The 26,360-nt window shown below is 54.8% G+C and overlaps 1 protein-coding gene across 4 annotated transcripts in view; it reads right to left on the bottom strand.

Annotated features, from left to right (window-relative positions):
- Nucleotides 1–26,360, bottom strand: part of ADAMTS14 (ADAM metallopeptidase with thrombospondin type 1 motif 14) — a 61,746-nt gene that overhangs the window by 21,622 nt on the left and 13,764 nt on the right. For 2 of the 4 annotated variants that reach the window (XM_068140331.1, XM_068140330.1), the window contains exons 3-6: nt 22,403–22,559; nt 20,924–21,120; nt 7,185–7,268; nt 1,751–1,898 (exon numbers count right to left, since the gene is read on the bottom strand). In XM_068140331.1, the coding sequence (XP_067996432.1) occupies nt 1,751–1,898; nt 7,185–7,268; nt 20,924–21,120; nt 22,403–22,559 (586 nt within the window). Of the gene's footprint in view, nt 1–1,741; nt 1,899–7,184; nt 7,269–20,923; nt 21,121–22,402; nt 22,560–26,360 lie in introns of all 4 variants that reach the window. The other 2 variants (XM_068140329.1, XM_068140328.1) reach the window with 1 other exon arrangement.

Here is a 26,360-nt window from a genome sequence, read left to right on the forward strand (position 1 = left end):
GTGTTGGTGGGGACCCATGGGTGCCTTATCGGTGTTGGTGGGGACCCATGGGTGCCTTCTCTGTATCAGTGACCACCATCTGCCAGCCCAAACATAGAGAAGAAAGGAAGAGAGAAGGAAAGGTGCAAGGTGTCCTCCACCCCCCACCCCCCCAAAACCCCAGCCCTGCTCAGGGGGGCTGCAGGGCACCCCTGCCATGCACCCACACATGCAGCCAACAGCAGCCCCAGGCAGAGGGGCAGGAAGCACCATGCACCTGCCCAGCCCTCGATCAGTGCAGTGCAGTGGGGCAGCTCTGGGCAAGGCCATCTTCTCCCCAGCCACTCAGCCTTCTGCCACCTCCATTTCTGGGGTGACTTCCCCTTTTTCACACTCTCCCAGGAGAGAACAACTCAATCACTCAAGAAATTCCTTGGCACTTGCTAGAAGCATTTCCCAACCCTTGGTTTTTTTTGGGCTTGTTTTTTTTAACACCTAGAATTGTTTTCTAAGCCTTTTGGCAACACAGGGAAGGAAGTCAGTGAAGGAAGGACTTGAGGATCCAAGAGTCACCAGTGGCGTCCCCCAGGGATCAGTGCTGGGCCCCATGCTCTTCAATATCTTTGTTGATGATCTGGAGGAGGGGATGGAGTCCACCATCAGTAAGTTTGCAGATGACACCAAGCTGGGGGCAGGAGTTGATCTGCTGGAGGGTAGAGAGGCTCTGCAGAGGGACCTCGACAGGCTGGACAGATGGGCAGAGTCCAAGGGCAGGAGATTGAACACATCCAAGTGCCAGGTGCTGCACATTGGCCACAGCAACCCCAGGCAGTGCTACAGGCTGGGGTCAGAGTGGCTGAGAGCAGCCAGGCAGAAAGGGACCTGGGGGTACAGGTTGGTGGTAGGCTGAACATGAGCCTGCAGTGTGCCCAGGCAGCCAAGGCGGCCAATGGCATCCTGGCCTGCATCAGGAAGAGTGTGGCCAGCAGGAGCAGGGAGTCATTGTGCCCTGTGCTCAGCACTGCTTAGGCCACACCTTGAGTCCTGTGGCCAGTTCTGGGCTCCTCAATTTAAGGACATTGAGACTCTTGAAGGTGTCCAGAGAAGGGCAAGAAAGCTGGGGGGAGGCCTTGAGCACAGCCCTGTGAGGAGAGGCTGAGGGAGCTGGGGTTGCTTAGCCTGCAGAAGAGGAGGCTCAGGAGAGACCTTCTTGCTCTCTCCAAGTCCCTGAAGGGAGGTTGTAGCCAGGTGGGGGTTGGTCTCTTCTCCCAGGCACCCAGCACCAGAACAAGAGGACACAGTCTCAAGCTGTGCCAGGGGAAGTTTAGACTTGAGGTCAAGAGAAAGTTCTTCCCAGAGAGAGTTGTTAGCCATTGGGATGTGCTGCCCAGGGAGGTGGTGGAGTCCCCATCCCTGGAGGTGTTCAAGAGGGGATTGGATGTGGCACTTGGCGCCACGGTTTAGCAGTCATGAGGTCTGTGGTGGCAGGTTGGACCTGATGATCTTTGAGGTCTTTTCCAACCTTATTGATTCTATGAGCCTATGAATAGAGATGATTTTGTTGTTGTTGTTTGCTTGTTTGTTTGTTTACCATTCAGGTTCCTGCTGGGGCTGAATTCTCTTCCTTCCACTTCACAGGAGAAGAAACACCAAGGGGCAGAAGCCTTTTTTGTTTCCTGGGCCTTGCTGGCAGGCAATCCTCTCCCCTGGGCTGGCTTTCCCCCAGCAAGCTGCACATACCTGATCCAGATAAATACAGTACCTTGCATACCTGCGGGCCCAAAGTCTTGCCTGGTGAGGAAGACGGCGTGGTCGTGGTGCTCGGCGTGCGCGGGGTCGGAGCGCTGCTGCGAGTGAGCCCAGCGGCACACCTGCTCCAGGCTCCGGGAGGGGTTCCCACGCTCGATCAGGCTGACTGACTGGGGAGCAAACACACACAGGGTCACTCCCACAGCTACACCCACAGGGGCACTCACACAGCTACACCCACAGGGGCACTCACACTGCTACACCCACAGGGGCACTCACACAGCTACACCCACAGGGGCACTCACACTGCTACACCCACAGAGTCACTCACAGAGTTAGACCCACAGGGTCACTCACACAGCTACACCCACAGGGGCACTCACACTGCTACACCCACAGAGTCACTCACAGAGTTAGACCCACAGGGTCACTCACACAGCTACACCCACAGAGTCACTCACAGAGTTAGACCCATAGGGTCACTCACACAGCTACACCCACAGGGGCACTCACACAGCTACACCCACAGGGGCACTCACACTGTTACACCCACAGGGGCACTCACACAGCTACACCCACAGGGGCACTCACACCGTTACACCCACAGGGGCACTCACACCGTTAGACCCACAGGGGCACTCACGCAGTTTCACCCACAGGGGCACTCACACCGTTACACCCACAGGGGCACTCACACAGCTACAACCACAGGGGCACTCACAGTCACACCCACAGGGGCACTCACACCGTTAGACCCACGGGGGCACTCACACAGCTACACCCACAGGGGCACTCACGCAGTTTCACCCACAGGGGCACGCACACAGCTACACCCACAGGGTCACTCACAAGAGTTTCACCCACAGGGTCACTCACACAGTTACACCTACACCGTTTCACCTACAGGGTCACTCACACAGTTACACCCACAGGGTCACTCACACAGTTACACCTACACCGTTTCACCTACAGGGTCACTCACACAATTACACCCAGAGGGTCACTCACAGACTTACACTCACAGGGTCACTCACACAGTTTCACCCACAGGGGCACTCACACAGCTACACCCACAGGGTCACTCAATCACCAGATCACAGAGTCCATTGCAGAAACACAGTCTGTCACAGAGAGTCCGTCACAGTCCTACCACCAGTCACAGAGTCCGTCACAGAGTCACTGTCAGTCACAGAGAGACCGCCACAGTCACCGTCCGTCACTGTCACAGAGTCGTCACCAGTCACAACCAGTCAGAGAGTCACCACCACAGAGTCACCACCAGTCACAGAGAGTCCTTCACAGAGAGTCCATCACAGTCTCACCACCAGTCACAGCGTCTGTCACAGAGTCACTGTCACAACCTGTCACAGAGTCCCCGTCAGTCACAGAGAGTCCGTCACAGAGTCACCACCAGTCACAGAAAGTCTGTCACAGAGAGTCCTTCACAGAGAGTCCATCACAGTCTCACCACCAGTCACAGAGTCCGTCACAGAGTCACTGTCACAACCCGTCACAGAGTCACCGTCAGTCACAGAGAGACCGCCACAGTCACCGTCCATCACTGTCAGTTGTCACCAGTCACCACCACAGAGTCACCATCACAGAGTCACCACCAGTCACAGAGTCGTCACAGAGAGTCCGTCACAGTCTCACCACCAGTCAGAGAGTCCATCACAGAGTCACCACCAGTTAGAGTCACCACCAGTCACAGAGAGTCCATCACAGTCTCACCACCAGTCAGAGTCCATCACAGAGTCACCACCAGTTAGAGTCACCACCAGTCACAGAGAGTCTGTCACAGTCTCACCACCAGTCACAGAGTCCATCACAGAGTCACCACCAGTCACAGAGAGTCTGTCACAGTCTCACCACCAGTCAGAGTCCATCACAGAGTCACCACCAGTTAGAGTCACCACCAGTCACAGAGAGTCTGTCACAGTCTCATCACCAGTCAGAGAGTCCATCACAGAGTCACCACCAGTTATAGAGTCACCCCCAGTCACAGAGAGTCTGTCACAGTCTCACCACCAGTCACAGAGTCCATCACAGAGTCACCACCAGTTATAGAGTCACCACCAGTCACAGAGAGTCTGTCACAGTCTCACCACCAGTCACAGAGTCCATCAAAGAGTCACCACCAGTCACAGAGAGTCTGTCACAGTCTCACCACCAGTCACAGAGTCCATCAAAGAGTCACCACCAGTCACAGAGAGTCTGTCACAGTCTCACCACCAGTCACAGAGTCCATCAAAGAGTCACCACCAGTCACAGAGAGTCTGTCACAGTCTCACCACCAGTCACAGAGTCCATCACAGAAATGCAGTCTGTCACAGAGTCCGTCACAGAGAGTCACCACCTGTCACAACCAGTCACAGAGTCACCGTCACACAGAGTCCATCACAGAGTCAGAGTCCCCACCAGTCACAGAGAGTTCATCACAGAGTCACAACGAGTCACAAGCAGTCAGTCCCAACTGACTGTCCGTCACAGGCTCAGCCAGTCACAGGCTGCAAAAGAGGCAGCAGTAGATAAAAGAGGAGAGCAGCTCAAAAGAGGATTCGGATCCTTAGCTCCTTCGTGGGCTCCTTGTTGAGACATCACAAGATGCTGATGCTCAGCAATGAGCAGAGCCATGCAACCCCATAAAACCTGACCCACAGTGACCAAGCACCTAGGAGGGGGAGGTGTGCAGGGCTTTTTTGGCTCAAGATTAGCACTCTGCAGAATGATGCCCTCCACAATAACTCTCTCACCAGGTTGGTCCAGGCCCTGATAACCCTCCTGAGGAAGGAATTTCTCCTCATGCCCAATCTAAACATCCCCTAAGGAAGCTTGAAGCCCTTTCTGATTTCTTGCTCCTTGGCTCTAGCCTCTTTTTAGGGAGCTGTGGAGAGGTCTCCCCTCAGCCTCCTTTTCTCCAGCTCTCTCACTGAGCTACAGTGATGGGAAGATGAAGGTAAGAAATATTGTCCTTCCCCTGGCCCTTAAGTGGAGGCCACAAAGGTTTTACCCTACAAAGTGGAAGGTGGGAGCCAAGAAGCCATGGAAGGACTTGCTCAGGAAGCATCAGACCTAAACTGTGGTGACCCTGAGCTCTTGCCTGGATTCAAACATGGGAGCACCTCTGTTATGAGAATAGGGTGAGGGGGCTAAGGTTGTTCAGGCTGGAGAAGAGAAGACACCAGGGGGACCTTAGAGCTGCCTCTCAATACCTGAGGGGAACCTACAGGAAGGCTGCAGAGGGACTTTTCATAAGGGACAGGACAAGGGGGAATGGTTTGAAGCTGAGGGAGAGTAGGTTTAGACTGGATCTTAGCAAGAAGCTCTTCAGTATGAGGGTGGTGAGACTTCAGAATAAGTTGCCCAGAGTGGTTGTGGATGCCACCTCCCTGGAGATGTTTAAGGCCAGACTGGATGAGGCCTTGGGCAACCAAGTCTAGCTGAGGGGCAGGGGGTTGGAGTAGAAGTCTCCTCCAACCCAAGCTATTCTACGAGTCTATGCAAGCATCTGCTCATCCCTGGCTCTCTAGGAGGCATTCTGCTGGCCAGGAAGATTCAAGTACCAAGGAGGGTTTTTTCCCAAGACCTAATGGGGCTTATTAGAGGACCACACAGAGAGACATCACCATGCTGAGTCGTTAATACCCCTGCTAGAAGGCTTCCCCTGGGGCAGAGGCTTGCCACCAAAAGCACAGCAAATCACATTTTGGTAAAGAAAATCTCCTGCCTGCTGCACTCAGATGAGCCTGGAAGAATAAATGCAGCCTGAGAAACCACATGCAACCTTCCTGTGCTTCTCCTGTACATGCCCAAGCCACCTGAGAGCTGTGGGATGAGCAGCAGAGCCTTCCAGGGCTGCTGAGTCAAGGCTGGGATGGAGGAGATCCCAGGCTTGGCTTCTCTTCACTGATATCCAGCTCACTGATATCCAGCTCCTAGCACCTTGGGAAGCCATCTCTGTCCCTTCAATTACTGCCACCCTTGAGCTACTGAGGAAGCTTCTCGTGGCTCTCCACACACCCCACAGCAAGCAGATAAAGGCCAATTGCAGCCACCCAGCTCCCCAAGGACATCTCTTTGCCCCAAGGCTGAACAGCTATGGGGCTCTCCAGATCTCCAAGCTTCAGAAAGCAGCTGGATGAAGGCTCAAACTCACACAGAACCACAGAATTGTCAGGGTTGGAAGGGACCTCGAGGATCATCCAGTTCCAAGCCCCCTGCCATGGGCAGGGACACTTTCTACTAGATCAGGTTGCCCAGAGCCACCTTCAGCCTGGCCTCCAAAACCTCCAGGAATGAGGCACCCACCACCTCCCTGGGCAATCTGTTCCAGTGACTCACCACCATCATGGGGAAGAAAAACTTCCTATCATCCAGACTAAATCTCTCCTTCTCTAGCTTGGATCCATCCCCCCCCAGTCCTATCACTACCCAACACCCTCAAAAGTCCCTCCCCAGCTTTCTTGTAGCCCCCTTCAGATATTGACTAATTCATCCCTGCACAGCACAGCTCTCTCTTGGGCATCAACAGCTCCTCTGAAGGGCCACATTTTTTTCCAAGCTGGGACATCCCTAAGTGCTACAAATGGATGCAGGCAGGTTCCAGAGGGTATCTGACCCTCTTTGGGCACAAGAGTTATGGTGATGAGATGCTAAGCCATGGTGCTCTACGTGCTTGCCAGCCTTGGGAGAAGCAGCAGATGCCTGCTGTGTCTATGCTGCATGTTGGCAGCCTTCATAGACTCACAGAATCAACCAGGTTGGAAAAGACCTCAGAGATCACCAAGTCCAACCTATTACCTAATACCTAACACCTCCTGGCAACTAAACCATGGCTCCAAGTGCCACATCCAAGCCTTTTTTGAATAGCTCCAGGGCTGGTGACTCCACCACCTCCCTGGGCAGCACATCCCAATGGCCAATCTCTCTTGCTGGGAAGAACTTCTTCCTAACATCCAGCCTAAACTTCCCCTGGCACAGCTTGAGACTGTGTCCTCTTGTTCTGGGGCTGCTTGCCTGGGAGAAGAGACCAACCCCCACCTGGCTACAACCTCCCTTCAGGGACTTGGAGAGAGCAAGAAGGTCTCCCCTGAGCCTCCTCTTCTCCAGGCTAAGCAACCTCAGCTCCCTCAGCCTCTCCTCACAGGGCTGTGCTCCAGACCCCTCCCCAGCTTTGTTGCCTTTCTCTGGACACATTCAAGTGTCTCAATGTCCTTCCTAAAGTGAGGGGCACAGAACTGGACACAGGGCTCAAGGTGTGGCCTAGCCAGTGCTGAGTTCAGGGGCACAATGACCTCCCTGCTCCTGCTGGCCACACTGTTCCTGATGCAGGCTAGGGTGCCATTGGCCTTCCTTCACTCATGGGGCAGGGCTCAAGCTGGGGAGGCAGCAGAAAAGCAGGAGCCTGCTTGCAATGGGATCATCTTCTCCTCCCCATGCCCAAGCAGTGCATTTACCTGGCGGTACCCCACCATGATCATCCTGACCAGCACAATGTTAATGTGAACGCCCAGGGACTCGTCGTGGTAAATTTCATCCACCTGGAGAAGGGAGGGAAATGAAACAAGAGTAGTAGTTCACAGAATTTAAATATAAATAAATAAATAAATCACAGAATCATTTAGGTTGGGGAAAACAAAACAAAAGAAAAGAAGAAAAGAAAGCCTGCAGATCCTCGACCCCACCCGCTGGGCCAGCGCTGCCAGGTCACCGCCAAACCCTAACCCCCAGCACCACATCTGTGTGGCTTGGGAATCCTCCCAGGGATGGGCACTCCACCACTGCCCTGGGCAGCCTGGTCCAGGCCTTGAAAACCCTTCTGAGGAAGAATAAACCAATTTATTTAGAGTATTTATTTAGAATAGACCAGACCAGGTTGGAAGAGACCTTCAAGATCATCGTGTCCAACCCATCAACCAATCCAACCCACCTAAACAGCTAACCCATGGCACCAAGCACCCCATCAAGTCTCCTCCTGAACACCTCCAGTGACAGCAACTCCACCACCTCCATGGGCAGCCCATTCCAATGGGCAATCACTCTCTCTGTATAGAACTTCTTCCTAACATCCAACCTAAACCTCCCCTGGTGCAGCCTGAGACTGTGTCCTCTTGTTCTGGTGCTGGCTGCCTGGGAGAAGAGACCAACCTCTGCCTGTCTACAACCTCCCTTCAGGTAGTTGTAGAGAGTGATAAGGTCTCCCCTGAGTCTCCTCTTCTCCAGGCTAAGCAGCCCCAGCTCCCTCAGCTCTCCTCACAGGGCTGTGTTCCAAACCCCTCACCAACTTTGTTGCCCTTCTCTGGACACCTTCCAGCAAGTCAACCTCCTTCCTAAACTGAGGAGCCCAGAAGTGGACACAGGACTCGAGGTGCAGCCTAACCAGTGCAGTGCAGAAATTCCTCCTAATGTCCAAACTCCACCTCCCCTGCTGAAACTTGAGGCCCTTTCTAATTGCTCCTTCCTCAGGAGAAGAGACCAACCCCCACTTGGCTCCATCTCTTTTCAGGGAGTTGTAGAGAGTGAGTAGGTCTCCCCTCAGCCTCCTTTTCTCCAGGCTAAACAACCTCAGCTCCCTCAGCTGCTCCACACAAGGCCTGTTCTCAAGGCTCTTCCCCAGCTTCACTGCCCTCCTTTGGACATGCTCCAGCACCTCAAGTGAAGACAACCTCAGCTCTCAAGCCCTTTCTGTCCTCCCCGTTCCCACGTTCAGCATTCTGCTCCGCTTTCCAAGACCACAGAAGACCAGGTGCAAAGATCTCATCTCCCTCCTCCTTTTCCCTTCCCCCTGGGTAAAAACCACAGTGTCAAACAGCCAAGCTGGAATAAGGCTGATCTCCTCAGGATGGGGATGGCTCATATGGTCCATGACATCACCCATCCCATCAAGAGAGCAGAGGAGAGCTGCCTTTCCCACGGGGGGCTGCCTCCACCAGCCAGCATCTCACTGTGACCCCCTCTGAAGCACAAATTCCTCCCCTGGAAGGAAATGCTTCAGTCTGCAGCATCCTTGCCTTTGGTGGAAATTAACAATGGCTTTTTGGGGAGAAGAGAGCAAGAGCATTACTCAGCTGTACCAGTGAGTCAAGTTTGACCTACCACTCCAGAAGCCCCAGGAGAAGACAACACAAGGAAAAGACCAAGGAGGGCTCGTGAGTCAGTGAGATACCAATCAATGGCAGCTAGTAAAAATGACTTTGCAGAGGAAATCAACAGCTATAACCTCTTCCTTCTGTGTTTCTAGGATGAATAAACAAATCCTACTCCTCAGTGCTACCAAGAAGATGACCTCCAGATGAGCCAACAGTGTGAGTTTGGACTTGGGGGTGCCGGCAGATGAGAAGCTGGACAAGAGCCAGCAATGGGCACTTGCAGCCCAGAAGGCCAAGGGCATCCTGGGCTGCATCAAAAGCAGCCTGGCCAGCAGATGGAGAGAGGTGATTCTGCCACTCTGCTCTGCTGAGACCTCACCTGGAGTGCTGTGTCCAGTTCTGGAACCCTCAACACAGAAAGGACATGGGCCTGATGGAGCAGGTCCAGAGCAGGGCCAAGAAGATGACTGGAGGGCTGGAACACCTCTCCTATGAGGACTGGCTGAGGGGGCTGGGGGTGTTCAGCATGGAGAAGAGGAGGCTCCAGGGAGACCTAACAGCAGCCTGCCAGTACCTGAAGGGGGCTCCAAGAAGGCTGCAGAGGGACTGTTTCCAAAGGCCTGCAATGATAGGAGCAGGGGCAATGGCTTCAGACCAGAGAAGGTGAGTTTTAGATGGGATGTTAGGAACAAGTTCTGCACCACGAGGGTGGTGGAATGCTGTAACAGGTTGCCCAGGGAGGTAGCTGAGGCCCTGTCCCTGGAGATATTCAAGGTCAGGCTGGACAAGGCTCTGAGCAACCTGATCTAGTGGAGGATGTCCCTGCTCAATGCAGAGGGGGTTGGACTGGATGACCTTTGGAGGTCCTTTCCAACCCAAACCCTTCTATGATTCCAGGCAAAGGCAAAGGTCAAAAGGACTAGAAGAGTGAAATGAATTATGAATGGTGGCCCACACAGCTTGGACTTGCTGAGGGCACCTCCATCCCACTGTCCATGTGGCTGGCAAGGACACTGAACAGCACTGGTCCCAGTACCAACCCACTTGCCACTGGTCTCCATCTGGACTTTGAACTGTTGATTGCAACTCTCAGGCCACACAAGGGCTTTACAACCCACCCCCCCACCCCCCAGTTTATAGGCTGTTGGAAATGCCCACCCAGCCCATGTTTAAGCCCAGAGACCCAGCACTAACATTTCCTCATGACAGAACTAATGCTCCCATGGAGTGGCCCTGAGCTTTAGAGGCCTTCCAGGTCTTGAAGGCAGCAAAAGTGATTAGACAAAGCACAGCAATCAATCAATTCCCCATTAATGCATCCCTTTGGATGCACAGGCTGCAAGCCCTGGGGGGGTCACTTCTCCACCAGTATGGATGGACAATGCTGCACAGCCCAGCCTCAGCTCAACAACTTCTTGCTGTGGTTGGGATAGCCTCACAGAATTGCTGGGGTTGGAAAAGGCCTTGGAGACCATCAAGTCCAACCATTAATCCAGCACTGCCAGGTCACCACTAAACCATGTCCCTTGGCACCACATCTACATGGCTTTTTAATCCCTCCAGGGATGGCTTCTTAATCTCTCCAAGGATTAGGACTCCACCACTTCCCAGGGCAGTTTGGTCCAGGGAGTGACAACCCTTTCAGGGTTTCTCCTAGTGCCCAACCTCAACCTCCCCTGGCACAACTTGAGGCTGGTCCACTTGTTCCCTGGGAGGCAAGACCAACCCACCTGGCTCCAACCTCCTTTTCAGGTAGTTTCAGAGAGCCAGAAAGTCTTCCCCCCGCTCCCTTTTCTCCAGATTGAACTACCACAGGTCCCTCAGCTGCTCCTCACCAGCCCTCTTCTCAAGAGCCTTCACCAGCTTGGTTGCTCTTCTCTGGGCCTGCTGCAGCCCCTCAATGTCCTCCTTGGAGTGTGGAGCCCCAAAGTGGACACAGTGCTCAAGGTGTGGCCTCAGCAGTGCTGAGAACAGGGGCATGACCCCTTCCCTGCTCCTGCTGGCCACACTATTGCTGATCCAGGCTAGGATGCTGCTGGTCTTCTTGCCCACCTGGGCACACCCTGGCTCATGTTCAGCTGGCTGTCCACCAGCACCCCCAGGTCCCTTTCCACTTGGCAGTTTCCAGCCACTCTGCCCCAAGCCTGAAGCATTCACAGGGTTGTTGCATCCCAAGGGCAGGATGTGGCCCTGCTGCACCTCATCCCATTGGCCTTGGCCCATCAATCCTGCCTGGCCAGATCCCTCTCTAAGAGCCTTCCTACCCTGAGCTCCAGCTCAGTTTGGTGTCATCTGCAAACTCACTGAGGCTGCCTCCATCCCCTTGTCCAGATCACTGACATTAAAGAGAAGTGGTCCCAGTGCTGAGCCCTGGGATCTAACTCCATTCACCAGCACTCTTAGGGCCTTCCTAGACAAGTGGCTACAGGCAGCAGCAGGACCACAAGCAGCTTAGAAACAGCTCATTGAGAGGACTAAGCAGCTGAATTACTCCAAGATGTGATTTAATCCCCTAAATCTGCCTTTAAAAGCAGTGCTAAATCCCAGTGTCCCCCAGCTAGCAAGGACAAGCCACTTTCCAGCCTCTGAACCAAAGGGTTAACCCTAAACCACAACCCCTGCTCTGTCTGGAGGAGGGAAGCATTTAGGCAGGGATCTGTACCTAACACATCCCAGCTCTGCTGTGACCTTTCTGCTTAATTCAGAAAGCAGATGTGCAAACCAGACTGCCCAAGGCTATGCACTGCCCTTAATAGCCTGATATAAATAATTGATTGGGGGGGGGGGGGGAGGGAAAGTACATAGAAAAATCAAAAGGGCTCATTGCTTGCTGCCCCAGTGGCTGCAACCCCACCACAGTCCACCCCAGTGTCCTGTGGGGAGTATCAGAGCCACAATCCCCCCTCCCAGGGCATGTGGAAGAAGTGGGGATGGAGCTGGAGAGGTCAAACATCATCTCCCTGCTCCTATCAGCCGGCCCTGGAGCTGCTTCAAATCACCAGGAGGGCTGGAAAGTGGCCCAGAGAGCAGCTTGCAGGTTTGGAACAACTCCCTTTTGTCCTCTGTGGATGCCATTAAGTGAGCTGATGTGCTAAGAGTAAAACCCAGCCCCCCAGCCCAAAAAATACCTGCTCAGCCAAGTGAAGGGACCCCAGCACCCTGAGGACAGAGGGGGGCAGTGGTCTTCTTTGGAGCCCCTAGTGCAAGAGGGATCTGGAGGTGCTGGAAGGTGTCCAGAGAAGGGCCAGGAGGATGAGCAGAGGGCTGGAGCACCTCTCCTATGAGGACAGACTGAAGGAGTTGGGGCTGTTCAGTCTGCAGAAGAGAAGGCTCCCAGGTGACCTCATTGTGGCCTTCCAGTATCTGAAGGGGGCTACAGGAAGGCTGGGGAGGGACTGCTCAGGATCTCAGGGAGTGATAGGACTAGGGGGAATGGAATGAAGCTGGAGGTGGGGAGATTCAGGCTGGAGGTGAGGAGGAAGTTCTTCCCCATGAGAGTGGTGAAGCCCTGGAATGGGTTGTCCAGGGAGGTGGTTGGGGCCCTGTCCCTGGAGGTGTTTAAGCCCAGGCTGGCTGAGGCTCTGGCCAGGCTGATCTAGTGTGGGGTGTCCCTGCCCATGGCAGGGGGGTTGGAACTAGCTGATCCTTGTGGTCCCTTCCAACCCTGACTGACACTATGATACTATGATCTCCCTCCCCCCTGGGAGCAGCTGCCTAGCCTGTTCAACACCAGGCAAGAAACGCTCTCCTGTTGCACTTAAAAGAGGTTTGTTGGGTGGCTGGTTGTGGGGTTTTTTTCTTCCCCTCCTCACCTAAAACAGAGGAGGCCTTAAGGCTAGCTGTGCATTAAGAGCAAACCAGCAAGAACAACTGGGAGGGAGCAAGGCTGCCTACCTAAAATCCCTGCAAGGCTGTGGCCAGCCCCAGTCTGCAGCCCCAGACGTGAGCTCTCGACACCAAACCGCACTGGCAACGTCTGGACCTCAGGGGAAGGAAAACAAAGAGGGGGAGAGAGAGAGAGAGAGAGGGAGGGAGAGAGAGACACGAGAAGAATTTGCCAAACCAGCAGAATAGCTGACATTTCAAAACCCCCCAGAACAGCCAAGTCATCCTTTAAACTCCTTGATTTGCTTTCTTTTTCTCTTGCTCAGTACTTTTGAAGGCTGGCAAGAGATTTCCTCCCAGGTTTGGGGGTTACTGGGGCTGAGGCAAAACAAAACCCACACACAGACACAGAAAAATTCCTCCTGGCCACATTTTTGGTCTTGCTGCCTCTACAAACAGGGAGGTCAAGGGTGTGCACAGGGTGATGTAGGTCACCACTCTACAAGGGGCTGCCCTGTGTCACCCAGATGGAATGGAGAGAATGGGGAGGTTCACCCTGCAGGGCCAGAGCAGATTTTATCACAGCTCTCTGTGCAACAGGCTCTGTTGTGTGTGTGTCCCCCCCCCAAAAAACATAGCAACAACCATGGGAGCCTAGAGAGGGGGTGGGGAAAAAGGAAGTGTATGCCCAAGAGAGACAGCAAAGGTGCTGCTTCTTCTGATCAGTCAGCAAGGAGATGGCTCCTGAAGCACTACAAACCCCTGCACTCAACAGAAGGACTGGAACTGCCCCAGGAGTTTAGGCTGCCTCCCCACCAACCCCCCCTCAAATCAGCACCAAGCTCAACAACTCAGTGTCTCCAGCAGTCCATGCTCCCAGCTCGGCTTCCCAGATAATCCTGGGTTAAAATTAACCCCAGAGGTTTGATCTGGCTTCCTGGCTGTTCTCCCTGACCCTCTCTCTCCTGTGGGGTCCCTTCCTCTCTGTTGCTCAGCCCTGGGGAATAACAATTCCACCAATGTGCTGGAGGGGAGCTGGGCAAGTCACAGTATCACAGTATCACAGTATCACAGTATCACCCAGGTTGGAAAGGACCTCGAGGATCATCGAGTCCAACCTGACACCGCAGACCCCATGACTAGACCATGGCACCAAGTGCCACGTCCAATCTCCCCTTGAACGCCTCCAGGGTCGATGACTCAACCACCTCCCTGGGCAACCCATTCCAATGCCGAATGACTCGCTCGGTGAAGAACTTCCTCCTCACCTCGAGTCTGAACCTCCCCTGGCGCAGCTTGAGACTGTGTCCCCTTGTTCTGGTGCTGGTTGCCTGGGAGAAGAGGCCAACTCCCTCCTGGCTACAACCACCCTTCAGGTAGTTGTAGAGGGCAATAAGGTCACCCCTGAGCCTCCTCTTCTCCAGGCTAAACAATCCCAGCTCCCTCAGCCTCTCCTCATAGGGCTTGTGTTCAAGGCCTCTCACCAGCCTTGTTGCCCTTCTCTGGACACGCTCAAGTGTCTCAATGTCCTTCTTAAACTGAGGGGCCCAGAACTGGACACAGTACTCAAGGTGCGGCCTAACCAGAGCAGAGTACAGGGGCACTATGACCTCCCTGCTCCTGCTGGCCACACTATTCCTAATGCAGGCCAGAATGCTATTGGCCCTCCTGGCCACCTGAGCACACTGCTGGCTCATATTCAGGTGGCTGTCGATCAGCACACCCAGGTCCCTCTCTGTCTGGGAGCTCTCCAGCCACTCCGACCCCAGCCTATAGCTCTGCATGGGATTGCCATAGCCAAAGTGCAGCACTCGGCACTTGGACTTGTTGAAAGCCATCCCATTGGACTCTGCCCATCTTTCCAGTCGGTCGAGGTCCCTCTGCAGAGCCTTTCTACCCTCTAATTGACTAACATCTGCCCCTAACTTTGTGTCATCTGCAAACTTGCTGATGACTGACTCTACCCCTTCATCCAGATCATCAACGAATATGTTGAAGAGGACAGGGCCCAGCACTGATCCCTGGGGGACACCACTGGTGACTGGCCTCCAGCTGGATGCGGCACCGTTCACGACCACTCTCTGGGCCCGGCCCTCCAGCCAGTTCCTAACCCAGCACAGAGTGTAGTGGTCCAATCCACAGGCTGACAGCTTAGTCAGCAGTTTGCTGTGGGGGACGGTGTCAAAGGCCTTGCTGAAGTCTAGGTAGACCACATCCACAGGCCTCCCCACATCCACCAGGCGGGTCACCTGATCATAGAAAGAGATCAGGTTGGAGAGGCAGGATCTGCCCTTCCTGAATCCATGTTGGCTGGACCTGAGCCCTTGGCCATCCTTCAGGTGCGCAGTTATTGCTGCCAGGATAATCTGCTCCATCACTTTCCCTGGCACTGAGGTCAGGCTGACTGGCCTGTAGTTTCCAGGTTCCTCCATCCGACCCTTCTTGTGGATGGGGACCACGTTGGCCAGTTTCCAGTCATCTGGGACCTCACCAGTGAGCCAGGACTGGAGGAAAATGATGGAGAGTGGCCTAGCTAGCACATCCGCCAGCTCTCTCAGCACCCTAGGATGGATCCCATCTGGTCCCATGGACTTGTGGATATCCAAGTGGCTCAGCAGGTCCCGAACTAACTCCTCATGGATTTCCAGGGTATTACTCTGCTCCCCGACCCCAACGCCCAGCTCCGGAGACCACTCGTCCTGAACTCCTGCCTTGCTGTTAAACATTGAGGTAAAGAAGGTGTTCAGGACCTCAGCTTTATCCTCATCCTCAGTAACTGTGTTCCCCTCCAGGTCCACTAGGGAGTTCAGGTTCTTCCTGCCCAGTCCCAGCCTGGAAAGGGCTCTGACTCACCAGGTTGCCCTAGTAACCTGAAACAATGGGAAAACACCGAGTACCTTTGCATCCTTCACCAAACCGAGGGCAACAGCCTGCCAAAACCCCAGCTGACACCAGGGCCAGGCTTAGCTCAGCCCTCAGCTTGCATTGTCCTCTCCACTGGGGCCAGCCCCAGCCTGGAAGAGCATGGTTGGAAGTCCAGAGGAGAAAACCAAGGAGCCAAGGGGAATGATACAAAAGCAGGACACAAAACACATCCCCTCCTCTTCCCTTTAGGTGTTGCTGGATCCCCTCTGGGCTCCCAGTCCTTCTCCCATCTTTCAGTGACCTCTGTGGCTAGGAGCTGCTCATTTTGCTTCTCTAGTAGGGCAGTCCCTGCCATGGCTATGAAGCAAGGCAGGAGAATGGCTTTCCCCAGCCACCACATTGCCCAACATTCATAGTATCATAGTATCAGTCAGGGTTGGAAGGGACCACAAGGATCAGCTAGTTCCAACCCCCCTGCCATGGCCAGGGACACCCCACACTAGATCAGCCTGGCCAGAGCCTCAGCCAGCCTGGCCTTAAACACCTCCAGGGACAGAGCCTCGACCACCTCCCTGGACAACCCATTCCAGGGCTTCACCACTCTCATGGGGAAGAACTTCCTCCTCACCTCCAGCCTCAATCTCCCCACCTCCAGCTTCATTCCATTCATCCCAGGAGCCTGGTGTCAGGGAGGGGACCAGGTTTTGCCAGGGTGAACACAGTGATGCTCAACTCAGAGGTATCACAGAATCACAGAACAGTAGAGGTGGGAAGAGACCTCCTGAGATCATTATAGAATCAGAGAACTGTCAGGGCCGGAAGGGACCTCAAGGCTCAGCCAGTTCCAACCCCCTGCCATGGCCAGGGACACCTCACACTCCAGCAGGTTGCTCACAGCCACATCCAACCTGGCTGCAAACACCTCCAGGCAGGAGGCTTCCACCACCTCCCTGGGCAACCTGTGCCAGGCTCTCACCACCCTCATGGGGAACAACTTCTTCCTAACATCCAATCTCAATCTCCCCACTTCTAGCTTTGCTCCATCCCCCCCAGTCCTATCCCTCCCTGACACCCTCAAAAGTCCCTCCCCAGCTTGCTTGTAGCCCCCTTCAGATACTGGAAGGCCACAATGAGGTCTCCTCAGAGCCTTCTCTTCTCCTGACTGAACAGCCCCAACTCTCTCAGTCTGTCCTCATAGGAGGACATTGGGTCCACCCCCCCTGCCAAAACAGGATCATGTAGCTCAGATGTGCTCACCACACAGACACTCTGGCCAGCCAAACCCTCAGCTCACAGGATCTTAGGGGTTGGAAGGCACCTCTGGAGATCACTGAGTCCAACCCACCCCACACCAGAGCAGGACTACAGAATCCAGCACAGGTCACAGAGGAACACATCCAGACAGGGCTGGAAAGGCTCCAGAGGAGGAGACTCCACAGCCTCTCTGGGCAGCCTGCTGCAGTTTTGGTGCAGAAGCTAAACAAGGAGCTCAAAAGCACAAAAGGTCAAGCTCTCATCAGGCTTACTATGATAAAAACATCCCAGAATGGCTCAGGTTGGAAGGGACCTCAGAGATTATCTACTCCAACCCCTCCTACCCAGGACTGCAAGGGGGGGAAGGAAGGAGAAACTGAGAGGGTCTGAAAGTCAGGCTGTGTTTCCCAAGCCTGTGATCCATCCCGCTTCAACCTGCCCCAAAATCCTGGCGTAGGCTGCGAGCCAAGAAGGGATCAGCAGGCTGGGAATGCAGGCTGGGAGCTTGTGGGGGCCAGCAGCCCGTGGGGAAGCTCTTAGGTGCACAAAAGGAGCAGTCATCCTCCCTCTCAGCTTCCCAGGATGGCCACAGCTCCGTTGGGTTGAAAAGCTTGGCAACCACGCTGCTGGCAACGAAGTAAGGGCTGGGGATGGGCGGAGGGGGCTGGGAGGGAGGGGGGGGTTTAATAAAACCCCAACCTCTCCGTGACAAATCATTTATCACTCAGCTTCAGCCAACAGAGAGGTCCTCATAAAAGGGTTTGTGTCCCAGGGAGAGCCCCCCCGAGACCCTACCTACAGCAGTGCCTGGGAAGGGCTATGTGCACCCTCCCCCGCCGGCACCCAACGGGCAGCCTCAGAAATGGCAGGAAGGTTATTTCCAAGCTTGCTGCCCCCTTATCCCTTGGGATATACACCCCCAAGGGAAACTGCTGGAGGCTCTCCCAGCTGGTAGCACCTCCCCAGGCCAGTCCATTAAGCCCTCTCCTCATTTGAGGGGCTGGCCAAGCTTCTCCTCCTTGCCTGCAGCTTCAATGGGATTAAGCGTTCAGTTGTGTGGTCCCAGCACGCTCCTCCCCACCGTAACCCCAGCACCTTCCTCTCTCTCTGTGCCATCCAGGCCAGAAAGCAAGTTTTGTTGGTGGGGTGTTTTCTTTCTGTTGTTGTTGGTTTTGGTTTGCTGCCTTTTTTTTTCCCCCCTCCTGCTGAATTGAGTATTTTCAGGGCAATCTGAGCTGGTAAGGAAACACCAAGGGAAGAGGAGGCGGACGGAGGTCACGGCAAGGCTGGAAAGAAAATGCTCTGGAAAGCAGACAGAAAGGAGGGGAAGGGGGTGGAGGGGGAATGTATAGGAGGACATAATACTTGGGGGAAGTATTTGTTGCATGCATTACCCTGGAGCTTTCCTTCCCCCTCTCCACACACCACCCCCCCTTTTTATTTTATTGATGCTGCCTTTCTCATTTTCCTTTCATTTAATTGATGGAAGTCCCCAGGGACTGAATAGAGCAAGAGGTCCTCCCTTCTCTCCCCCAGCACAGCATCCTGTGCATTCACTCCCTGAAAAGTCCTGCCCTGTGGGGTCTAAACCATGAAATGTGCCTGGAAGCCAAGCTTTTGATTAGACAAACCAACCTTTTGATTAGGCAAACCGAACTTTTGCTTCAGGCTGACAAGCCTCAGGCTCTCAAAACCCCCAATCCAATCCCTCCCCATCCCAGGATGGGGAAAGGGAAAAATGACCTCATCCTCCAACCCCCATAATGTGGGAAGAGCCCTGGGTGGGAAGGAGGAAGCCTGTGGCTTCTCCCTTCAAGAAGCATAGAATTGTCAGGGCTGGAAGGGGCCTCAAGGCTCAGCCAGCTCCAACCCCCCTGCCATGCCCAGGGACACCTCACACTGCAGCAGGTTGCTCACAGCCACATCCAGCCTGGCTGCAAACACCTCCAGGCAGGAGGCTCCTGATGGAAAAATAATGGCAGCCAACACACCCAATCTTGCCATCAACCAGGAGAACATGATGGAGCTTCATAGATTCAAAGAATGATTGAGGTTGGAAGGGACCTTAAAGATCATCTAGTTCCAAACCCTCTGCCCTAGGCAGAGACAACTTCCAGTAGCCCAAGTTGTTCAAGGCCTCATCCAAGGTGGCCTTGAACACCTCCAGGGAGGGGGGAACCACAGCCTCCCTGGGCAACCTGTTCCAGTGTCTCACCATCCTCATCAGGAAGAATTTCTTCCTAATCTCCAGTCTGAATCTGCCCTCCTCAAGCTTCAATCCATTACCTCTCATCCTATCATTACAAGTCCTTGCAAAAAGTCCCTCCCCAGCTTTCTTGTAGCCCCCTTCAGGTACTGGAAGGCTGCTCTAAGGTCTCCCTGGAGCCTGCTTTTCTCCAGCTGAACAGCCCCAACTCTCTCAGCCTGCCCCCATAGGGGAGGTTCTCCAGCCCTCTGATCATCTTCATGGCCTTCCTCTGGACCTGCTCCCACAGTTCAATGTTTTCCCTCTTCTGCTGGGGGCACCAGAGCTGGGTGGAGTGTTCCAGGTGGGGTCTCAGCAGAGCAGAGCAGAGAGGCAGAATCCCCTCCCTGTGCTGCTGCTCTCACTGCTTTGAATGCAGCCCAGCACACAGCTGCCTGCTGGGCTGCCAGTGACCATTGCCAGCTCATAGTATCATAGTATCAGTCAGGGTTGGAAGGGACTACAAGGATCATCTAGGTCCAACCCCACTGCCATGGGCAGGGACATCCCACACTAGACCAGGCTGGCCAGAGCCTCGTCCAGCCTGGGCTTAAACAGCTCCTGGGGAGTTCATCACCAATTGACACCCCCAAGCCCTTCTCCTCCAGACTGCTCTTGAGCCACTCCTCTCCCAGCCTGGATTTGTGCTGGGGATTGTCCTTTATTAGAATTAGAATAAACCTTTATTAGAATAAACCAAACTAGGTTGGAAGAGACCTTCAAGATCATGGTGTCCAACCTATCAACCAATCCAACCCACCCAAACAATTAACCCATGGCACCAAGCACCCCAGCAAGTCTCCTTCTGAACACCTTCAATGACGGCGACTCCACCACCTCCCCAGGCAGCCCATTCCAATGGGCAATCACTCTCTCTGTGTAGAACTTCTTCCTAACATCCAACCTGAACCTCCCCTGGCGCAGTCTGAGACTGTGTCCTCTTGTTCTGGTACTGGGTGCCTGGGAGAAGAGACCATCATCAGCCTGTCTACAACCTCCCTTCAGGTAGTTGTAGAGAGTGATAAGGTCACCCCTGAGCCTCCTCTTCTCCAGGCTAAGCAGCCCCAGCTCCCTCAGCCTCTCCTCACAGGGCTGTGTTCCAAACCCCTCACCAACTTTGTTGCCCTTCTCTGGACTCGTTCGAGCAAGTCAACCTCCTTCCTAAACTGAGGGGCCCAGAACTGGACACAGGACTCAAGGTGTGGCCTAACCAGTGCTGAGCCCAGGGGCACAATGACCTCCCAGCTCCTGCTGGCCACACTCTTCCTGATGCAGGCCAGGATGCCATTGGCCCTCTTGGCTGCCTGGGCACACTGCAGGCTCATGTTCATCCTACCATCAACCAGCACCCCCAGGTCCCTCTCTGCCTGGCTGCTCTCAGCCACTCTGACCCCAGCCTGTAGCACTGCATGGGGTTGCTGTGGCCAATGTGCAGAACCCGGCACTTGGATGTGTTCAATCTCCTGCCCTTGGATTCTGCCCATCTGTCCAGCCTGTCGAGGTCCCTCTGCAGAGCCTCTCTACCCTCCAGCAGATCAACCCTGACCCAGGTGCAGGACCTTACCCTTGGCCTTGTTGACCTTCATGAGGTTGGCTTGGGCACACCTCTGCACCTCGGCCAGGTCCCCCTGGATGCCATCCTTTCCCTCCAGCGTGCCAGCTGGGCCACACAGCCTGGTGCCACCCCCAAACTCGCTGGGGGGTGCCTCAATGAGCACAGAGAGACCTCTGCCACACCTATTAAACACCAACCCTGGCAGCCCCAGTGAAGGAACAGCCCTTCCTGCACGACTCTTCCCCATCCGAACCCGCTTGGCTTTCGTTTGGTCAGGTGTTTCTCCCCAGGGTAACAGCCACTCGGCACCAGAAGAGCAGTAAGCCAAAGGGTGGGGTGGGAGCCACCAAAGCCAAGCCTTACTATGTTCATGAGGGTGAGGACGTAGTTCTGGACGTGCTCCTTGCCGTGGAAGCGTACGACGGAGTCATCCACCGCCAGCAGGACCTCGATGTTGTAGTCGTCCTTCCTGGCGTGGCGCCGCTTGCGCTCGGCGTCGCCCAGCCGCGCCGCCAGCGGCTCCAGGGAGTTGGGGAGATCCCCCACCTGCACCCCAGGCACTGAGCAAGGCATGGGGGAGGGAGGGGAGCAGAGAAAGAAACAGTCAGTGAGGTGACCTTCACCATCAGGGTGGTGGTGAGACACCGGAGCGGGATGCCCAGGGAGGGAGAAGAATCGCAGAACTGTCAGGGCTGGAAGGGAGCTCAAGGCTCAGCCAGCTCCAACCACCCTGCCATGGGCAGGGACACCTCACACTGCAGCAGGTTGCTCACAGCCACATCCAGCCTGGCTGCAAACACCTCCAGGCAGGAGGCTTCCACCACCTCCCTGGGCAACCTGTGCCAGGCTCTCACCACCCTCATGGGCAACAACTTCTTCCTGACAGCCAATCTCAATCTACCCACTTCTAGTTTTGCTCCATTCCCCCCAGTCCTATCCCTCCCTGACAGCCTCAAAAGTCCCTCCCCAGCTCTCTTGCAGCCCCCTTCAGATCCTGGAAGGCTACAAGAAGGTCTCCTCAGAGCCTTCTCTCCTCCAGACTGAACAGCCCCAACTCTCTTAGCCTGTCTCCATAGGAGAGGAGCTCCAACCCTCTGCTCATCCTTGTGGCCCTTCTCTGGACACCTTCCAGCACCTCCAGATCCCTCTTGTCATAGGGGCTCCAGAACTGGAGGCAGTACTCCAGGTGGGGTCTCCCCAGAGCTGAGCGGAGGGGGAGAATCACCTCCCTTGCCCTGCTGGCCACACTTCTCCTGCTGCAGCCCAGGATCTGATTGGCTTTCTGGGCTGCAAGTGCACACTGAGAGCTCCTGGTGAGTTTCTCCTCCACCAGCACCCCCAAGGCTCTCTCCTCAGGGCTGCTTTCCAGCCAGTCCCTGCCCAGCCTGGATTTGTGCCTGGGATTGCCTCCACCCAGCTGCAGGACCCTGCCCTTGGTCTTGTTGAACCTCATGAGGTTGGCTTGTGCCCACCTCTCCAGCCTGTCCAGGTCCCTCTGGATGGCCTCCCTTCCCTCCAGCCTGTCTACTGCACCACACAGCTTGGTGTCAGCAGCAAACTTGCTGAGGGTGCACTCAATGCCACTGTCCCTGGCACCCACAAAGATGTTGAACAAGACAGGTCCCAGGACTGATCCCTGAGGGACTCTGCTTGTCCCTGGCCTCCACTGGGACATGGAGCCATTGACAGCCACTCTTTGGGTGCAGCCATCAAGCCAGTTCCTTATCCATCTAGTGGTCACCCATCACACCCATGTGTCACCAGTTTGGAGATCAATTCCATGATCATGGAGGTTGATTCTGGGATCCTGTGTGACCCAGGCTGGATTCAAGGGGCTCCTACCTTCAGGGTGGAGGTGGTGGCGGGGCTGGGCGCTGTCCTGGCGGATGGCTGAGCGCCGGTACACCACGTGGGCCCTGCCGTGCTCCTCCAGCGCCTGCTGCCCCCTCTCCAAGGGCTCAATGAAGAACTCACTGCTGTCTGTTCGAATCAAGCCAGCCTGCACTCCACAAGAACACAGACAAGGAAGGGGAGGAAGGAAAAAAGGGATGTGGGTTTGTAGAGACAGAAGTGAACACACACTCAGAGTACTCAGTGAAGATTGATTCACAAGGGCTGAAAAATCCAACCCAAACAGACAGGGTGGCTTGCTGCTCCTCCACACCACTGGGGTGGATCCATTGCCATGTTCATGGACACAGAGAATGGTTTAGGTGAGAAGGGACCTTAAATCTGTTGATCTGTTAGAGGGGAGGAGAGCTCTGCAGAGGGACCTTGCCAGGCTGGACAGATGGGCAGAGGTCAAGGGCAGGAGATTGAACACATCCAAGTGCCAGGTTCTGCACATTGGCCACAGCAACCCCAGGCAGTGCTACAGGCTGGGGTCAGAGTGGCTGAGAGCAGCCAGGCAGAGAGGGACCTGGGGGTACTGATTGACAGCAGCTGAATGTGAGCCAGCAGTGTGCCCAGGTGGCCAAGAAGGCCAAGGGCATCCTGGCCTGCATCAGGAACAGTGCGGCCAGCAGGAGCAGGAAGGTCATTGTGCCCCTGGACTCAGCACTGCTTAGGCCACACCTTGAGTTCTGTGTCCAGTTCTGGGCCCCTCAGGTTAGGAAAGATGTTGAGATGCTGGAAGGTGTCCAGATAAGGGCAGGAAAGCTGGGGAGGGGTCTGGAGCACAGCCCTGTGAGGAGAGGCTGAGGGAACCTCCAGCCTAAACCTCCCCTGGCACAGCCTGAGACTGGGTCCTCTTGTTCTGGTGCTGCTTGCCTGGCAGAAGAGACCAACCTCTGCCTGTCCACAACCTCCCTTAAGGGAGTTGTAGACATCAAGAAGGTCTCCCCTGAGTCTCCTCTTCTCCAGGCTAAGCAACCCCAGCTCCCTCAGCCTCTCCTCACAGGGCTGTGTTCCAAACCCCTCACCAACTTTGTTGCTCTTCTCTGGTCATGCTCCAGCAAGTCAACCTCCTTCCTAAACTGAGGGGCCCAGAACTGGACACAGGACTCAAGGGGTGGCCTAACCAGTGCACTGTACAGAGGCAGAATGACCTCCCTGCTCCTGCTGGCCACACTGTTCCTGATGCAGGCCAGGATGCCATTGGCCCTCTTGGCTGCCTGGGCACACTGCAGGCTCATGTTCAGCCTACCATCAACCAGCACCCCCAGGTCCCTCTCTGCCTGGCTGCTCTCAGCCACTCTGATCCCAGCCTGTAGCACTGCCTGGGGTTGCTGTGGCCAATGTGCAGCACCTGGCACTTGGATGTGTTCAATCTCCTGCCCTTGGACTCTGCCCATCTGGCCAGCCTGGCAAGGTCCCTCTGCAGAGCCTCTCTACCCTCCAGCAGATCAACTCCTGCCCCCAGCTTGGTCTCATCTGCAAATTTACTGATGACTGACTCAATCCCCTCATCCAGATCATCAGTGAAGATGTTAAAGAGCACAGGGCCCAGCACTGATCCCTGGGGCACACCACTGGTGCCTGGCTGCCAGCTGGCTGTGGCACCATTCACCACCATTCTCTGGGCTCAGCCTCCAGCCAGTTCCTAACCCAGCTCAGAGTGCTGCTGCCCAAGCCAGGGGCTGACAGCTTGGCCAGAGAGGCAGGAAGAGGTTGGCCAAGCAAACCTGGAGCTCCTCCAAGCCCGCTTGGGTCACTGGATCCCCTATAGGCTTCACGTAGCACTGCCTTCACCCTGGCATCAGCCAGCCTGGCTCTCTTAGGCTTCATCAAATTTCCTGCTCCACTTGGGTTTTATTAGCTGCTGAACTTCCCTGGAAAGCAGGGTTTTGGCTGCTTTTACTTCACCTCCTTCCTGAAGAATCTGAAGTCTGGGCAGCAGGGCTAGGATCAACCTGCCTGACATGTATCCCAGGAGACACTCAGGCCAGGAGGGCAGGACCTCTCCAGCCAGGGCTTGTCCTGCCACCTCCAACCAAGGAGACAGAACACTGAATCACAGACTGGTTTGGGTTGGAAGGGATCCTTAAACATCAGCTAGTCCAACACCCCTGCAGTGACACCTGCAACTAGGTCAGGTTGCTCAGAGCACCAAACAGCCTGAGCTTGAGTGGCGCCAGGGGTGGTTTTAAATTAGAGTAGATGTAGACTGGATGGTAGGAACAAGTCCTTTACCACGAGGGTGGTGGAAGACTGCAACAGGTTGCCCAGGGAGGTAGTTGAGGCCCTGTCCCTGGAGTCATCCAAGGTGAGGTTGGACAAGGCTCTGAGCAGCCTGATCTAGTGGAGAATGTCCATGCTCACCTTCAGAGCTCCCTTCCAACCCAAACCATTCTATTATTCTCTGGGGCTTCTCCCTCCTTCCTGAGGAACCTAGGACTGGAAAGATCACAGCAATAGTCCTGTGTCCAGTTCTGGGCCCCTCAGTTTAGGAAGGAGGTTGAGTTGCTGGAATGAGTCCAGAGAAGGGCAACAAAGTTGGTGAGGGGTTTGGAACACAGCCCTGTGAGGAGAGGCTGAGGGAGCTGGGGTTGCTTAGCCTGGAGAGGAGGAGACACAGGGGTGACCTTATTGCTCTCTACAACTACCTGAAGGGAGGTTGTAGCCAGGCAGAGGTTGGTCTCTTCTGCCAGGCAACCAGCACCAGAACAAGAGGACACAGTCTCAGGCTGTGCCGGGGGAGGTTTAGGTTGGATGTTAGGAAGAAGTTCTACACAGAGAGAGTGATTGCCCATTGGAATGGGCTGCCTGGGGAGGTGGTGGAGTCACCATCACTGGAGGTGTTCAGGAGGAGACTTGCTGGGGTGCTTGGTGCCATGGGTTAGTTGTTTAGGTGGGTTGGATTGGTTGATGGGTTGGACACGATGATCTTGAAGGTCTCTTCCAACTTGGTTTGGTTTATTCTGGTTTAAGAGTCTGGTGCAGCAGGCAAGGTGGTGTTGATGAGAGAGAGATCAAGCCAGGGAGCCAAACCATAGGTCAGGCCCAGTGATGGTTGGGCAAGGCCATGATGAGAGGGCAAGGCCGTGATGAGAGGGCAAGGCCAAGCTGCTGCTATTTCTTGCTCAGAATCATCGAATCGTTTTGACTGGAAGAGACCTTTAAAGATCACAGCCAACCACTAACCCAGCACTGCCAGGTCACCACTAAACCATGTCCCTCAGCACCACCATCTACATGGCCTTGAGATCCCTGAACACATGTGCTACGAGAAGGTGGGCATCCACTGCCCAAGGCAGTGACAAAGGACAGAGCACAGAGCATCTGACACTGGCATCACAAACCCATTTGGATCTCACACACAGGACTCATGCTGATGGTTCCCCACCAACTAATGTCCAGATTGCATTGGGTTGGAAGGGACCACCAATGGTCCTCTTGTCCAAACCCCCTGCAGACAGCAGGGACACCTCCAACTAGAGCAGGCTGCCCAGGGCCACACTGGAGTCTGATCTTGAATGTCTCCAGGGATGGGGCCTCAACCACATCCATGGGCAGCCCATTCCAGTACTTCACCACTCTTAATAATAAGAGCTTCCTCCTAACACTCAACCTAAATCCACAGGGAATGGAATGGAATGGAATGGAATGGAATGGAATGGAATGGAATGGAATGGAATGGAATGGAATGGAATGGAATGGAATGGAATGGAATGGAATGGCATGGACCAGACCAGGTTGGAAGAGCCCTTCGAGATCATTGAGTCCAACCTATCACCCAGCACCATCTAATCAACTAAACCATGGCACCAAGCACCCCATCCAGGCTCTTCCTAAACACCTCCAGGGATGGGGACTCCACCACCTCCCTGGGCAGCACATTCCAATGGCCAATCTCTCTTTC

This window comes from Melanerpes formicivorus, unplaced genomic scaffold (assembly GCF_026170545.1).
Source record: "Melanerpes formicivorus ecotype bairdi unplaced genomic scaffold, bMelFor1.0.p_v2 SCAF_6, whole genome shotgun sequence".
Taxonomy (NCBI): domain Eukaryota; kingdom Metazoa; phylum Chordata; class Aves; order Piciformes; family Picidae; genus Melanerpes; species Melanerpes formicivorus.